At 39.5% G+C, this 15,143-nt stretch overlaps 1 protein-coding gene across 5 annotated transcripts in view; it reads left to right on the top strand.

Annotated features, from left to right (window-relative positions):
- The window catches only part of GRIP1 (glutamate receptor interacting protein 1), a 228,686-nt gene that overhangs the window by 172,769 nt on the left and 40,774 nt on the right, over window positions 1–15,143 (top strand). For 4 of the 5 annotated variants that reach the window (XM_066183200.1, XM_066183204.1, XM_066183202.1 and 1 more), the window contains 3 exons: window positions 6,428–6,575; window positions 8,184–8,353; window positions 13,543–13,698. In XM_066183200.1, the coding sequence (XP_066039297.1) occupies window positions 6,428–6,575; window positions 8,184–8,353; window positions 13,543–13,698 (474 nt within the window). Of the gene's footprint in view, window positions 1–6,427; window positions 6,576–8,183; window positions 8,354–12,674; window positions 12,831–13,542; window positions 13,699–15,143 lie in introns of all 5 variants that reach the window. The other variant, XM_066183203.1, reaches the window with a different exon arrangement.

Here is a 15,143-nt window from a genome sequence, read left to right as displayed (position 1 = left end):
AATACATAATTATATCCTTTCTTTGCAAAATAGAGATCAGATAATCTTTGCAGTACCAGGAAAGGGTATTACATTAATAAGCGACCTCCCATGCCCCCACCTCCTCCCAAAAAAATCAGTATTTAAATAACCATCACTCAGCTCTCTGTAAGAGACTTGGCTAGTCATCCAGTTGCTGTAAAACAAATGAGTAAATGAAAATGCCCCTACAAAAGAAATTTAAAATGTTAGCAAAATAGCCTAAGTGCTTTATGACTTAGATTAAGAACAGGGGCAGAAATGGGGTTTTGTCAACTCTTTTTATTAGTGACTTGGTGAAACCTGGAAAAAAAAAAGAAGGAAGGTGTAAGTGAGTTGGAGCAGAAAGGAAGGAGAAAAGTAGAGAAAAGCTTCCCTACTTGCAGCAGATCTTTGTCTTGCACACACGTTTCTGGTTGTGGCTTTTGTTTTGCAGGAGATCATGGAAAAGACAGGCAGGTAAGTTGATTGCCTATCTCTGTGGCAGTCTCAGGGAAACAGGAGAAGGGAAATAGAGGAGCCACAGCATGATAGAGGACTGTGAATCTCACTGTCACAGCTAGGAATGCAATCTTGCACTGGACTGTGAGGAGCTGGGACAACTTTAAGTGTATCAGTCTTAGGGAGAAAATGTTTTAATGGACACCAAAAAAAGAAATAGTCCTTAAGAATACAAAAACCACACAGAGAATGACAGGATTCATCAAGTGTAGTTTAAGATACTGTCTGATAGCAATGAATAGTCTGTGGGTGAATGAAGAAAAGTGGATGTGAATGCACACAGAGCCCCTGAGTGCTTTTATGCTGCTCTGCTGTCAGCTGAGCAGTACTGTAAAAGACCTTACAAAATGGTCTGTATGGAGGGTGTCACTGCTAAAACCACACATCTTAGAAATTAAATTCATCAATCCCATTAGAAGTCTTGCCTATTCTTTGGGTTGGCCATCTGGTCTCAAGTTTGTACAACAAGCTGTGGATTTCCGGTGCCCTGTAAGATATGTATTTGCTTTGATTTTTGCATTTCAGCAATCTAGCTTCCCTAAGCAATGGCAAATACTCAAAACTCATGATGATAAGCCTGTGGTATTTTGATCCATTTCTGTTACGAAAAGTGAGAAGCTTGTAACATTTCAGCTCTTGTTTCTTTAAACAGAAAACGGGGGCTAATCCCTAGCATGCTGATTCTGAATGGATGGGCACAACCACACCAGCTGTGATTTCCTCATCACTGATTATTCTGTCAATCATAAAATGATTTAAGTTGGAAAGGACCTTGAAGAACATCCAGTTCCACCCCCTCTGGAAGGGCCAGGGGCACCTTCCACTAGACAAGGTTGCACAGACACCCATCCAACCCGGTCTTGAACACTGCCAAAGATGCGTCATCCACAATTTCTCTGGGCAACCTGCTAAATTGATACATACGTATAAAAGCTTCTCCTACCTTTTTTTTTTTTTTCTTTTTTCCTCAAGTAAGATGGGGAAAAGCCAGGCAGTTGGATTTCTTCAAAACATTCCACAACTTCTCTGGGCAACCAACATGGTACGTTATTCTCAGTTGAGACTGAGATGCCAGATACAGACACAGATTTGGCTGCCTATTCTGTGTCTTATACATCAGACTCATCACTACCACTTTCAAGTACCTTCTGCTTGTGTGCTGAGTGCTGACAGTGCCTTGCTGGGGTGTCTCAGCCTTTCTGTAGTAAGAACTGACTGCAATGGAGTGTTTTGTATTGGACCCTTTTTGGAACTCACACTGGCCTGTGTACACAAATGCACACATCTACTTCCCCTACATTCTGTTTGGTTTTGTTAAAGAAAGCAAGTTCAAGGAAAGGCTTGTGTGTTTCTGCATTTAAGGATTTGTGAGTGTCTGTCTATAAGAGTTTACTCAACAGGTACTTTGGGGAACAGTCAGTGACTGTCCTTTATACGTCAGAGCTGTCACGTATATGATTGCTAAGCGGGTACTGGAAAAGGATCATTGATTTTTGTGAATTGAAATAAGAACAGAGAGAGCAGAGGAAAGCAAGAATATAGTCTAAGGCATTTGGGAGTGATGGGGGATTGAAACTGATTTCTTCAATCGTGACCTTTCTGTAAACGTTTCAGCTTTTTGCTCTTAAAGGTAAGAATGTCAGAGATTTCAGGGTTTTTTCCAGTTCTTAACAGTCTTCCTTAACTTCACTAAGATTTTGTGATCCACTAGTCTGAACATGAGGCGTGCAGGCACTGGGTATAAAAATTACGGTTGCAGAAAAGGAGAAAGAAAATAAAGTTTCAGGTGTACTGACAAGAACTGAATGGAAAAAAGGGAACTCCTCCCTGAGGGAGAGATTGCTTTACTTAGAATCACAGAATCGTTATGGTTGGAAAAGACCTCTAAAATCAGCAGGTCCAGCTGTCCAACCATACTTGCTGTCTGTAGGCTGCAAAGATTTTGTATGAAGGGAACAAAAAAAGGTGTGGGGAGTAGAAGAGCACATTTCTTTGATCAAAAAAAAACTATTTCTGTGAAATACTGTCTTCTGTTTTTAACATAAGTGAGATGCATTTAGATCCGTGAAGGCACTGCTACAAAAGTGTTAAAACTATGCATTGCAAGAACCACAAGGTTTGAGGACCTATGCACTTTTTTCTGGTCTGAACCAGGACCTTGCCAGATTTTTTTGACTACTATCAATCAGAGAATCACAACAGATAGGGAAGAAGCTTGAAAAATTAGTATGAGATAGTAAGATACCCACTTGTTTGTCGCATTGTCGCTATAAAGTACAGCAGCATCCAGGAGAGGTCAACTGCAGTCTTCTGAAGCTGTGTGTTTCAACTGGTCCAGCTGGCTCTTTAGAGTCAAAATCTATTTTTACATCTTTCCTCTGTGTCAAGCTCTTTTAGCTGCTCAAAAAAATGATTTGTACCTTGTGTTGCCATGACTTTGAAAAAAATAAAAGAGCACCCCAAACCTTGCAGCTAGAGAAGTGAGAAGCTGCATAGCACGGGTAGTAGCAACAGAGCTCAGTGTTCCTCCAGGAACAAGCTCAGTAGCAGTACTTCCCAGTTTTAAGTACAGGAAGGCTTTGGAAAGGAAAAGAAAAGTATCATAGACTAAAAAAGTTTGGTTTCCTGTGGATTTAGTGTCTTTATTGATTGCAAGCTATGACTGAAACTTTTCCCTGTCTAGGGCTTTTAAAGGTACCGTTTCACATGTGGAACTTCTGCTGCCTAATACAAGCAACTCATTTTTTGGTTTCCCCACTGTGGGGATCCTAGTGGCTTTTGTCCTCCACTATCCACCAGTTGTTGGCCTGGATTTCACATACCATGAGGATCAATAAGGATTAACAGATACATACATTTTTGAGGACATAAAGAAACACATGTAATGTGATGTCTTTATCAGGTTAAAAATACATTTTTCAACTTTCAAAATGATTTCTTATTAACTTTTGAGGCAAAGGAGGTTGGTAACACTGCTAATTTTATTCAAAAACTTTCTTAATACTATGTTATATACTATTTATACTATACTAAATATAGTATTTTTAAATAACATAAAAGTATATCCAGAGTAAAACCCCTTGTTGCCAGTGATTTAAGCTGTCAGATAGAAAAGGTGTGCAGCTATCTAGCTGAAGAAATGTATTAGCATGCAGAAAGCAATGCTGCTTCCTCTGGGAGGTTTTAATCAGGCCTCTTGTAGTGATTGAGATGCAATACTCTAAAATGAGAAAAAATATTAACAAAATCAAAAATCGAGAGTGTCTTTCATGCAAATATTCATCAGTGTATCTTATGTAATTACATAGTCAATAAATCAACATGGTGTGTAAGTGCTTCAGTCATGGTCTAAATATCTTAATGACTGAAACATCTTCACATATGAATAATTTATACCTGTATGATTCATTTTTCATATCCATGCTTTACTTCAATATGAAAAACTAATTCTTCTCTGTCAGAGAATGTGTGCTTGATTATTGCCTTCTGATTTCTCTTCCTTGTGCTTCTTTTCCACTGTTAGACACACTCCATTTCTTCTCTTCTAGTTCCTCTAATGTAGTTATCTTATTTATTCATCCTGTCTGCCTTGGTTTGCATTCCCAGTGCATTTCAACAGGCACCTGGGAAATAACACTCAGCCATAACCTGCTTGTGCTTATGCGGTTTCCCAAGTAACTGGAACCAGCATCTTGAAAGATTTACACATTCTCAACAGATATTTGCATTCCGTTTCCTCTCCTCAAGGCAACCATTGCAGAAAGAACTTGAGCAAGTTGGGCTCTGCCATTTTCTGAATCAATGTGAGTTAAAACCTATATCAAGGTACTGATGTCAAACATTGTTTGAGTCTTCTTCCCATATATTTGTAAATGTGAAACTTGTGTGCAGCTCCAGAAATCTCTGGAGTGTTCAAGATGAAAAGAATTGTTTCTCAGGGCAGGAATGGGAATAGGCAATACTTAAATTCTGCTCTGAGACACATGCTTATTTGGCTGTTTGCAAGGCACTGCCTTAAGTAAGGCATCCTATCCTGCCTTACTGAGACCTTTAACCAAGTCATCTAAGACAGGAATTTCATTCTGTTAAACTCCTTCTTTAGTTAGTAAGAGAGAGACAGGTAGCTGCTGAGGACAGTTCATCCAGCTTTAAAGCTACTTAGTGCTTGAAGCTCCAGGCAGAAATGCTATCTTGTGGGCTCTACTCTTTTGGCTCAGAGTTTAAAGATCAGTTCAGGTTTGTGGAGCAGCTTATTTTGGTAGTGCCTGCGAAGGTTAAACCTTAAAAAACTCAGCCATAGTTGTGTACAGAAATTGTTCACTCAGATTTAATGCCCACTTCCAAAATTGCTGAATCTTCCCTTCAAACTCTCAGATTTTGAACTTGAAAAAAGTGAAAACCAGCAGGAATATAAAAATTATTTCAAGTTGCAGGTGGAAAAGGAGCTCTATAATAATTAACTGACACTTTTCTGGTATTGTATGTTATTCCATCCAGCCTCTTTTCACTCCATTTCAATATGCAGTTTACCTACATTACGCTTTAATGGAAAGAGCGCCTTCACTGAGTGTTTATCAATGTTCATCTTATTCAATTTCTTGTATCATTATATAGATTGTTAGTTTTGTATGCTAATACAGTTTAAATGTCTCTTGTGTGACAGTGTTACATTTTTTGACAATTTTTTTGGAGTACCTCTTATCTGTTCACTCCCCCATACTTGGAAGCCCAGCTGCAGTTCTTATACAGCTTCAATCTTAGCGTCTTCTGAGACACATCACAACTGAATGTATCTTTGTATCCTCGCAGCTGGTTCCAGTATGATGTGAATACCAATCTCTCCTGTTTGCTGGCAGGACATTTGGTAACTTTGATCGAGCATAAGTCCTCATTTATTCAGTTTTTTCTTATTCTGATTGTAAGCACCTCCAAAGGCTTCTGTTAGCACTTTGTCTCAGTCTTTTTATCCTTAAAGGACGTCTTCTCTTACTGTATCTTATTGCACTGAGATGAGTTATTGATCATTGGGTATTGGTTAGTAGGAGTTCTCAGCCAGTCTCCAGAACTTACTTCACCCTTATCAGTGCCTGCTTTGTTGTGCCGTTTAGGAAGAAGCCTGCTGTCTTTTTGCTTTGTTGCGTCTAGCACTTCTTATCCTGGGTAGTTTGACACCATGGTCATCGATCATGACTGTTGCTCCAGCTTACTTTCCTGTTTTCTGTATTCAGTGTTGATCATTTATTATCTATGTCCTATAGTAAGGCAGTATTTTATCCAGTGACAAGATGTTAAAAGAATCTTCTGAACCTCCTCACATGTATTTTGCTTTAACTTCTACTACTTCTAGGTGTCATATCTCCTGCACTTTCACCATTTTGTCCTTTCTTTTTGTGAATGATTTCTTGTAGACCCTTTCTTTATCTTCTTTATTTGGTTATTACAGCTGCTGTCTACAGACCTTCATCTTCTTTTGTGAAAATTAATTTAGCTTCCTTCTCTAACCTACTCAGTTACTCTTTTTTTTTCAGATAATTTTCTAATTTTTTTTAATTAATTCTGGTTTTCCAGCATGTCTGTTTAAATTCCAGGTAATGTTTATCTTCAGTTGTTCAAGAGAATGATTCACTAACACATCCTGTTTCCCTCATCTGGTCCATCTCTGATTCTGACAGCACCTGAAACTTTCAGACATCTCAGAATCACAAACTTCCTCTTGCTTTTATCTTTTTCAACATCAAGAGCAGATTATTGACACCTTAAATTATATTATTCCAGTATTTCTTGAAGTGGCATGTTATCTGTTTAGAGAAATAGAATAGCTATGGAGATTTTTTTGTGGGGAAAACACAAAAATGGCATAAATACCACATTGGTATAATACTGATCTTTTGTTGTCTAATTTTAACAGATTCAGTAGCAACAGCTTCTGGGCCACTACTAGTTGAAGTTGCCAAAACTCCTGGTGCTGCTCTTGGGGTTGCACTAACTACCTCGATGTGCTGCAACAAGCAGGTCATTGTCATAGACAAAATCAAATCTGCGAGTATTGCAGACAGGTGAGTGTGACAGAGGACTGACACTGCAGGTCCATGCATCCATTTTACTTCTTTTTCTGTTTGGTTTGTTTTTAAAGGAACTCTTCCCTTTCTTGAGAAAATCAACTGAACTAGGTCCTCTCAAGGTTGCATGTCTTAAAATTAACACTTTGTCAGATTGCTGTTCCAGACTGCCAAGTCTAAGACTTCCAGGACACCATCTACTTTAGCTCGTTTTTGTAGTATTTGGTGACATAAGCCAGCCCCTGTGTAATGTGTGACAGGCTGCTTGCACTTTGCAACACAGGAGTTTAGAGTTTAGCTCTGGCTATTAAATGTAACACTGTGACAGAGATTAGTATTGAAAAAAAAAGTCACCCACTGGAATTCTTGAAGTAAGCCCACCATATGGAACAGCTGTCAAGGGAAGTAAATTTTGAGGGTTTGCAACCTTGAAGTGTTCTTTTAGAATATATTGTTCATTCTTGTAGCACAGTGAAATGGAACTCCGTATGTCTGGATTCTTTTACTGATATTTTAGAATTCAAGTGAGGTATAAGGAAGACTGGCTTCTGTATTTCTAAATTGTTTTGCTATAATATTTCTACTTCATTTAAACCTTTAAATAAAACCATTTAAACCATTAAACTTATAGCTAGATATTTTCCCCCAGTGGTCTGAACCCCTGGAACAGAGTTGTAGGATCTTTTCTTGGGTAGCACGTGTGTGTGTGTGTGTATGTGTGTGTTTGTACATATACAATATATTTCTATATTCATATCTCTATCTAAATTTTTTCTAAATATTGCGTTTCAGCAGCAAATTCCTCCTGCATGTCCCCAGTCACCCTACCTTGTAACTCCTCTTTGGCAACGGTGCTTTTGGTAGCACCCACTTGTAGCAGTAAGTCTACAGCTCCTCTGTGGGCTTTTCCCTACAGTAGAAACTTTGAGAGTGACGGCCATTGATCCAGGGGTGTTCTCCAGTTCAATGGTGCAGGATGCTTTAATTTTCTCCCTCTGTTTTTTTCCCATTTCGCAGGGGGTAACCAATTAAAGGAGCTGTCCACTTGACTGGTACGTCGGGATGCTGACTGCTGTGTTTGCATTTCTCAACTCATCCAGTAGCCAGTCTCTTGAGTGCAGCAAGATTTAGCAGATAGCCCCCACCCCACTCCTAGAGTCGCCATGCTAGCCCTGGTTTCATTATTTGTTTGACTACTGCATAATTTCATCATCATTTACAGCTTTTGTACTAATAAATGTTTGAACTATAACTCAAAAAATGATGAACTGGGTGCTTGTGTGAGGGATATGTGACCAAGTTATTCGAGTCTCCTTAAGCTCTTCTCATTTTATCCTGCTGCCATTCACACATATTTTTAGAGTCAGCTACCCCATTGCAGTTCTGTGAGTGATGTCTTGGCATATACTGTATTAACTGAATTGTTTTTAAGGTTTGTACTAATAGAGATAAAGTCTGACCAGTGACAGTGCCTACAAAACACAAATGTCTCTCGAAAAAAAAAGAACACGTTCATAGTTGTCATGACCAATTTGAAGGCAGAAGAACTCATTGTGCAAGCAAAGAGCATACCTGATCATACCAAGTTTTTCCCCTTTTATATAGATGTGGTGCATTACATGTAGGAGACCATATTCTGTCCATTGATGGCACCAGCATGGAGTACTGTACACTGGCGGAAGCAACGCAGTTTTTGGCTAACGCAGCGGATAATGTCAAACTGGAGATCCTTCCCCACCACCAGACACGGCTAGCGCTGAAAGGCCCAGAGCACGGTAAGAGGATCATTTGGTAGCACCAAATACCTCTTTCTCTTTTTTTCCTTCCACTTTGCCTACCATGCTGAATGGTCAAAGCTATCGCCGCAGTTAGGTCTGTAAATGTTTCAACTCCCCAGGTTATGCTTCTGCAGTTTCTGAGTAGCTCTGTGTTTTTTTGGTCTTAATGAACCCTCTGAGATTCCTATGGCCAGAAAGGGAAATGTTTTGCTAAGAAATACCTCTACAAACTTGTAAATGTACATAAAGGCACCTGGTGACTCTGCTGTTGCAATTGTTGGGGGTGCTATGAGATAATTCAGTAAATTAATCTCTGCATTGTTTCTTAGATTTAGAGTGGGGAAGTAGTACCGCAGCCAACTTATTTTCGGTATATTGACTTGATAGTTATGATCACTTCATTAATAGCACCTGTTCTCCCCTAAAATACGTAAACCCCTCAGGTGTTTCCTCTTGTTAATGGCATTGTTATTTACTGCCATCATCTTTTAAAGTGGTTCTGAGATTGCTTCATGGGTTCACTGTCAGTGCTTATGAAAACTGTTTGGAAACAGTTCCCTAGATTGCAGACCTATTCACTGTGATACTTATTTCATCCCAACATGGTTAAACAGAATGGCTTTCCATTCTCAAATAAAAGTAAATAAAATACGTTAGTATTTGAAGATGGAGGCTGACTGTCTTGTCTTCAAACTAATCGTGAGAAAGTGGTTAATTCACAGTAATCCATAAATTCAGTCTAAAACAGCACATGTTGATGGACATCATAACAGTAACAAGGGTTATCACATACACAGAGAATAGGTACATGTGTTGCAGCATGAACCAGTGGTATCGTTTTTCTGAGCCTGTGGTACTATGCTTCTGCCTCATTTAGACAAAGACAAGATTTCTGAGGTCTTGAAATGTCAGTGATGGGAAATGTTCTGGGACATCGATGCAACATCCAGGTTGTCCCTTGATAAGTAGACAGTTTCTCAGAGTAGGGAATACTGAACTAGTGACAGAGGAGAGATTAGTTTCTCCTAGACCAGGGTGAACAAAAAGTAACCTTTGCAATTACACGTTATCCCTTTACTCATCTCTTTCCATTTTCTGCTTAAGCTGATTAGAGCCCCAAGGAGCAGAGGGTGATGCTGCACAAGGAGAATGAGATGTAGGCCAAATTTGCAATGTACTTCCATTCCTTTCAGTTATGGCAGTACATTGCAAAGAGATCTTTTGTTTTTTGAAGCAAAGATGTCATGCAATTAATTTCTGGATGGTTAAAGAATTTTGAAGACTTTCTTCTGGGAAGACAAATGCTGGAGCCAATGATTTGTGTAGATGTTTGTATTATTTGAAGCAGTTGGTTTGTTAACCAACATTTATAACAGATTGATGCTGTTAATGTTCTAGTAACCAGTGTAGATGCTTAGAAAAAGTAATGCTTTTGCTATGCCAGCGTTAAAAAGTGTCTGTTACAAAATCACATCAAGGTGATCTGCTAAAGATGATATATAATAGCATCTTTTGGGGGAAAGTATCTCTAAAGTAATAAAGTTGCCTTTTTCAGTAAGGCAGAATAACTAGGATGTTTACAGCCTTTTCCAGCCCCTCGCCAGGTGGTGCTACCACAATATCATGACCAATTCAAGCTGTAACAAGCTTTATGGAAGCCCTTTCATCAGGTGTGGTATGACCTAGAGCCTGCAGAGAGTGAAAATCTCCCTTGATATGTCTGGAATAAGCTGAGTCATTAGGGCTGTATCTGCTGAGCTCAGTTGTTGATCTTGTGGGAATATGTTAGGAATTTAAAATGGGCAGGAAAGTCTGTGTATAAAATAAACTGAAATTTTAGCCCTAAAATAAAGTGAAGGGCTCTGTAAAAGATAGGATTCTTTTTTATGGTTTTTTTTTCTTTATACTGTGCTGCTGACATTCATTTCTCTTGCTGCCCCATTAGTTTTATGTTTACTATACACAACCCTGTACTGGACTAGCTGAAATTACCACTAAATTACTGTGGCTACACACAAAAGGATTTTCTTTTACAGAACTTTTGTTGAATTGGGATTATCCTTCTACAAGCTGAGCAAACTGAATTTGTGTACTTTCCCACTTTGTAGGACATTTTTATCTCAGCTCTTGGCATGAAAATAAAACATTAAGAAAAAATCTCAAGGACTACCAGATAGTTTCCTGCTGGAAGCAGTCTTTTTAATTAAACAAGGCTCACAGCAGCTTGAAAATAAGGAAAATCCACCTGGCCACGTTGTTCTTATCAGATTTTCATTTTTTCAGCATAGTTGAAGTTAAGAAGCCTTGCTGCCTGTGCCCGTAATTGGAGAGACGGTTTCATCTGAGAAGACATGCTAAGTCTCTAAGACACATAAGGCCGTATCATGCTGCTTCTGCTGTTTCTGGGACTTCTCTGGCTAACATGAGATTTTCCAAAGTCCCTGAGGGTTGTGGTGCCAGTGGGTGAGGAGCCCCAGGGGCACAGACCCAGCCTGATGCTGACATTGCACCACTCCCTTACTTTTGATATCTGATATTGGGGCAAAGAAAGAATTCTTTTGATTCAAGTATATGCCAGGGCACAGTGCAACTTCAGGGCAATCTGACTGAAGATACAGGTCAAGGTCAGGCAGTTCCAGGGCCTGCAGGGTCTCCAGCACTCCACCAGGCTGCAGGGACATGGTGAGCTCCTGTGCTCCCCTTTCCCGGTCCCTTCCCTGGTGTGCACTCCATAGATCCACCCTGTAGAGAATAGGCATCACTTCTAAATCAGAAGGGGTAGTAGAGCAGTCAGGCAATTAGCAGATCAGTGCTCATGATACAAATACAAAGTGAAACCAAAGGACAGCTTTCCTTCTGCCAGGGCACAGGATTTGCTGTGATGGCTGCCCTTTTCCTCCCTCATTTTGTCTCATGGAATAAGATATAAACACAGGGTGTAGGTCCAACCTAAATGCTCAAGGTTTTGGGCTCCTGTTAAAGGTCAGCATGGGGACAGACAAATCTGCAACCATTGTAGGTATAGCAGGTAGCAGAGGGACACAGGTAATACAGCTCATGGGACAAAGACAGCAAACTCTGGTTTATAGAAACAGATTTAGAAACAGGTTTAAACTAGATATTAGGAAGAAATTCTTCACTATGAGGTTGGTGAGGCACTGGGACAAGTTGCCCAGAGAAGTTTTTGTTGCTTCATCCCTGTAAGTGTTAAAGGCCAGGTTGGATGGGACTCTGAGCCACGTGGTCTAGTGAAAGGTGTCCTTCACATGGCAGCAGGGTTCAAATAAGATGGTCTTTAAGGTCCCTCCAAACCCAAACCATTCCATGATTCTGTAGTATGGGTGAATCCCTTGGTGTTTTAAGACAAAAATTTCAGTGAACACTTCCCAGTTTGAATTGTGCCTTTATGGTTCAGCAAGGATACAGACATGCTGAATTTAATGATGAATATACTGTATTTAATCAAGGAAGACTTCAATCCCTTTCCTTTAAGATTTGACAACTGAAATACTTCCCACTGTCTTAGTAAATACTGGTCTTCACTTTTGGCACATTGCAGATTCCACATACATAGAACCCGCAATTAAATAATCAAATGCAGTCTCAAATTCCATCCAGTGAAGGATCATTTTAAAGTTTTGTAGATCAAGTGAAAAAAACAAAACACAAAGCAAAACCACAAAATTGCACATCCAGCTGATCAATAAGACCTCTTTTCTTTATTAACCAGGTTTCAGGATAGAGTTTTCCTGCTGCTGGCGTTGAGAAGTCATTTACTGCACAGAATAGCATAATGCCAGCAATAGATTGTGGCAAAATTAAAATGTCAATACCGTAAATTGAAATGGCAGGGAAGCATGTCCATTCTAGGCAGTGCTATGTAAAGTATCTGGTTGGTCTCTTTAAAATAGATTAATGCAAGCAGAGAGTTATTAACCTTCAGTTAGTGGTCATATGTAGTATCTTAGTATTTTCTGAGAAAGTTTGCAGTCTTAGCCCCTAAGCCAGAGGGTGATTAGAAACTGATTCAGTAATCATCGTTTTTAAAATAAATACAAAAAAATCAAAAAAGCTCAGTCAGAAGCATTTTTTCGGGGAAAAAGTATTATTTCTGCTCCTTAAGTTAGAAGCCCCTGATAGAAAGCCAAGACCAGGTTATTTATTACTTTACTTTATTTTATTTTTAATTTCTTTTCTTTCGCTTCTGATTTATGGTTTTGTTTTGTTTTGTTTTGTTTTGTTTGTGCAATTCAGTTACTTTTACCTCTTCTCTGGTCCTTTTGTTTTCTGATTTTTCATCATCCCTTCATGCGGGCAGTGAAGGTTGAAAGAAGCAACAGGCAACTTACCTGGGATTCGTGTGCCAACAGCCACAACAGCCTGCTCACCTACCACCATTATAACACCTACCACCCTGACCATTGCAGGATGCCAGCCTTGAAATTCCAGAAAGCACCTCCTCAAAAAAGCCTTCGTAATGTTCCACACTTTTTCCTGCTGACATACTCTCTTCTCCTCCTCTTCTTCCTCCTCTTCCCTCCCTTCTTCTTTCACTCATACTTCTCCCATTTCAGGCTCTAAAACCTTTTCAGTTTTACAGATGCTACACTTTTTCATAGCCATGCCAAGGTTGTTTCTGACATTTTACACCTTTTCCTCTCTGTAACAAAGCAGCCTTTGTAGACAGGAAAAGGCTTGAAAATTCTGAATGAATCAGCTCTTCTTCTATTTATGAGTAGACCATTGGATTGGAGAAGTATATATAATGCATGATTTTTGAATGCAAAGCATTGCTTCCAATCTTTGTCAGAAATTACCTACTACAAAAATGCATTTCTAAAATCAGTGTATCTAGATATATTGATGTGCATTAGTTTGGAGATATGCATTGAAAAGTTTAATTTAACATGCTTTGCTTAAAATAAGTTGTATACTATGTATATACCTTTTGTGTTTACATTATCTTTGTTAGCTTCCAGCAAGTATTGTCATGAAATGCTGGCCTTACTTTTTCCTGGGGTCACCTGTATGGTTTAATGTCTTTGTTACTGGAAATGGACAAGCCATTCCTATGCATTGTACACAGCCTATACATACAATGTTTGATTCATTGATGAGTTACAGGCATGTGCCACACTCTTCTGTGAAGACTGAATGCTGTATGCCAAGTGTTTGATTTCTTACAGCAGCTCTGGTGTCTTCATCCTTCTCTCCTACCTCCATGAGTGCATACAGCCTGAGTTCCCTGAACATGGGGACCTTACCTCGCAGCCTCTACTCCACCAGCCCACGTGGGACAATGATGAGGCGGAGGATGAAAAAGAAGGACTTCAAAAGCTCCTGTAGGTGGTAACAGCATTTGCTCCAAAATGTGCAATGGATGAATGGGTGGAGGAGGGGGAAGATGCAGAAAAAAAAAATTCACAGTACATTAATTAATATACATATATTCTAGACAGAAGAGGGAGTTTCTGGTAGATGTGGGGAAACATAAGGGTAAAAATATTTGTCCAGTGCTAAAATGAGATGAGTTGGTGCTATGGAGTGTAACTATCTCATCTGAAATTTATAAAGGAATGTTTTCTTCAGACAGTGCTGAAAGAGTTTGTTACACCTTACCGAAGTGATTTTCAGATTCCCTTTTCAACTCCTCCAGTGTCCGTTAGGGAATAGAATTCACAACTGAATAGTCCAAAATAGATTGTTGGTAAGCTCAACCAGCTGTTACACTGGGGAAGGCAGAGCTTGCCATAGCACCTCCTAGGTAGTTCTAATGTTAACATCTACACCATGACCTGTACAGTTGTTTTGGTGAGGAAGAGCTACAAGTTACAGAGAAGACTAAATAGCCTCATTTGACCACTCTCTGGGATTCAAAACATAGATTGCCTATGAGTCAGTCATTTCCCAAGCCAGAGTATATCTATTCAGGCTGTTCCACTTTGCGTAGTGCTAAGCATTCACTGGGCTGGAAAGAGTGTGGCTGTGTCAGTGCATTGACTCCATGGAAGTGCCACCTCTCTTTTGGCTTGTCCATCTTTGTGCAATCCACAGCAGCTCAGTTCCTCCAGAGCAGGGAGGTGAGAACTGCTCTGCAAATCATTTGCTCTAGAGAACGATGCTCAGAAGTCCACTCTGAAAGAACTGAGCTGCTGCACATTACAGCACTGCTGCTGTGTTTTAAAGATTCCCCATGGTCATAGTAAAACCAGAGCAAACCAGCAGCTTCTAAGGCCAGTCACTGTGGAATTGTGAGAAAACATGAGAGAGGAACTGAGGTTTTGCTTTCTTGCTGTTTTTGTTGCTTGCTTGTTCTTATTTCTTCTGTAAAGCACATATTTTTGCATAACATTTGCCTGTAAGTGCATTTTTTATTTTTAATCCGATCAGCCATTTTTCACAGCTCATCTATTGACGTGTTAGCTTCTAATGCATTCTTTTGGGTCACGGGGGGGGGGGATACTGTGTCTATCATGCTATGGTATCAGTGAAGGTCCAGCTCTTACATGTTCTCCTCTGCACATGAGAAACAGTAATAGTGTTACACTAGTAGTAATTGATTTGAATAGTAAAATCAGTGCAAAAATAGTTCATCAATAATAATAGTTCATAGTTAGCTGTTCAACAGGAGATGAAATCCTCAAAGCTAATCCTATTAAGGATCTTGGACATAGCTGTAACTTGTGTTGTTAAATTTTTCAGATATTTTTCCTTCAGAAGCCCTTGTCTGTGTTATCTTGCAAAGACTCAAAACAAGGCCAGTAATGTGGCATTTAAGTGCGACAGT

The sequence above is a fragment of the Chamaea fasciata genome, unplaced genomic scaffold (genome assembly GCF_029207755.1).
Source record: "Chamaea fasciata isolate MVZ Bird 193981 ecotype frontalis unplaced genomic scaffold, bChaFas1.0.hap1 SCAF_5, whole genome shotgun sequence".
NCBI lineage: Eukaryota > Metazoa > Chordata > Aves > Passeriformes > Sylviidae > Chamaea > Chamaea fasciata.
The sequence above is the reverse complement of the archived record's forward strand: the minus strand, read 5'-3'. Positions and strand labels throughout refer to the sequence as shown.